This window comes from Daktulosphaira vitifoliae, unplaced genomic scaffold (genome assembly GCF_025091365.1).
Source record: "Daktulosphaira vitifoliae isolate Bord-2020 unplaced genomic scaffold, ASM2509136v1 Scaffold_1724, whole genome shotgun sequence".
Lineage (NCBI taxonomy): Eukaryota > Metazoa > Arthropoda > Insecta > Hemiptera > Phylloxeridae > Daktulosphaira > Daktulosphaira vitifoliae.
Window position 1 is genome coordinate 1 of NW_026101284.1, and position 1,763 is coordinate 1,763.

The 1,763-nt window shown below is 29.8% G+C and overlaps 1 protein-coding gene across 1 annotated transcript; it reads left to right on the forward strand.

Moving 5' to 3' along the window:
* Positions 1 to 747: 747 nt before the first annotated feature.
* LOC126909868 (dynein axonemal intermediate chain 1-like) lies at positions 748 to 1,757 on the forward strand (the record flags this gene model as incomplete). Its single annotated transcript, XM_050692284.1, has 4 exons — positions 748 to 751; positions 906 to 1,067; positions 1,130 to 1,392; positions 1,629 to 1,757. Coding segments are annotated over exons 1-4 (558 nt in total), but the record flags the coding sequence as incomplete, so codon positions are not given.
* Positions 1,758 to 1,763: the final 6 nt, after the last annotated feature.

A 1,763-nucleotide genomic window follows, 5' to 3' on the forward strand; every position in this document is an offset into this window, starting at 1 on the left:
TTTTAAAAATAGATTAAATCAAACTTGCTGCATTGATAGTCATAATTTTTCTCGTGAGCATTGGTAAGCAATTTATAGATCTGAACGGACCTGAAGAGAAATTAATCCAACTTAACTTACTTAAACTAATGTTGAATTAAACTTCCATCTAGTTTAATACACAAATCTAAAAATTATTTAAGTATTATTGTTTTAGAACCTTCAATTTCCTGAACATGCTACAGAGGGTGTTGGCCCTCTTTCACATGTTAGGGAATCAACGATGGTTTTTGGTTAGGCCAATGATGAAAAAGGCTGGTATTATGGTAGGCTTCTGCTAGAGACCAAATACCACCATGAAAAAATCACAAGAAAAATTTCGTTAGCATCATGGAAACGAACTTGGGACCCTGTGCGCCGAAAAATACGTTTTTAACCACTAAGCCGACCCCAAATATCATCCTTCTATCTAATTCTAATATATTGTTAATTTAATTACTTGTTGCTAACTTTTAAAATTCTATATTAATTCTTAACATGTTTTGCTGTTTGTACTTTTTGTTAGAAAAAATCTTTTTTCCTGTAAATTTTTAAATTTTAAAAATAGTTTAACATCATAATAAAAGTATATACAAGTTTTTCTTTTTGAATATTTCTATTTTTAAGTTATTCGAGTTTAACCAACCCGATTTCATAAGTTTTGAAACACTTTGGCAACCTAACTCACCAGAAAAAATTTAATGCGATCTGACCCAACTCACTTATGAAATGGGTAAATTGAACCTTTAATGCAGGAGTGTATTATTTTTGGAGAAGAGCTAAAAATTGAGTTATTTTCATGTTATATATGTTATAATAATAAGATATAAAGTACGTAATTACGTTTATAAGTTTTATAGATTAAAAATCTGACTTTTATGCCTCAGATTTTCGTTATTATGAAGACCCTTCAGATCAATTTAGAGGTAGAGAAGGTACATTACTACCACTGTGGACGATGCAGTATGAAAAAGCAGAATCCCTATATGTAACAGATATTAGCTGGAGTCCTGATTATTTTGATCTATTTGCTGTAACACTTGGAACTCGTAAGTAATAGAAAAAGTTAACAAAACACATTTAAAATTTTTTTTCTATTTTATATCCACAGCAATAGGGCACTTGCCATTAACAGATAGTTCGGATATAGGATATATTTGTTTATGGTCATTAAAGAATCCATCATATCCAGAGTACATAAATCAAACGCATTGTGGAGCAATGTGTTTAGATTTTCATCGTGAACATGGTTTCTTAATTGCTGTTGGATTTCATGATGGTCATCTAGCTGTATATAATGTTAGTTTACCAACTAAAGAACCACAGTACATGACAGATGCAGTAAATACTAAGCATAAAGCGTGTGTAAGACAGGTGTGCTAAATATTTACGGTTATATACAATTAAGTTTTTTACTGATTTTATTATAACCCGAACTTGGCCTAGTTTGTAATTTTTTTTTCTTTCCTGTGATGTTTCTCTACTTAATACTATCTCCAAAATACTACTTTTAAATTTCAACAATTTTATTTTATATCTTGTGATAAAAAAAAATTGAAATGGACACATTAGTTAGTTATTTATGAAATGTTATTAAAAATTAATTTCAGGTAGTTTGGGCTAAAGATTTACCTGATGGGGAAATGAATTTCTATTCGATATCCGAGGATGGAACAGTCTGTAATTGGTTACTTATGCAAAGCGAAATGTCTAAAACAATTATTGTTACTTTAGTTTTAGACATG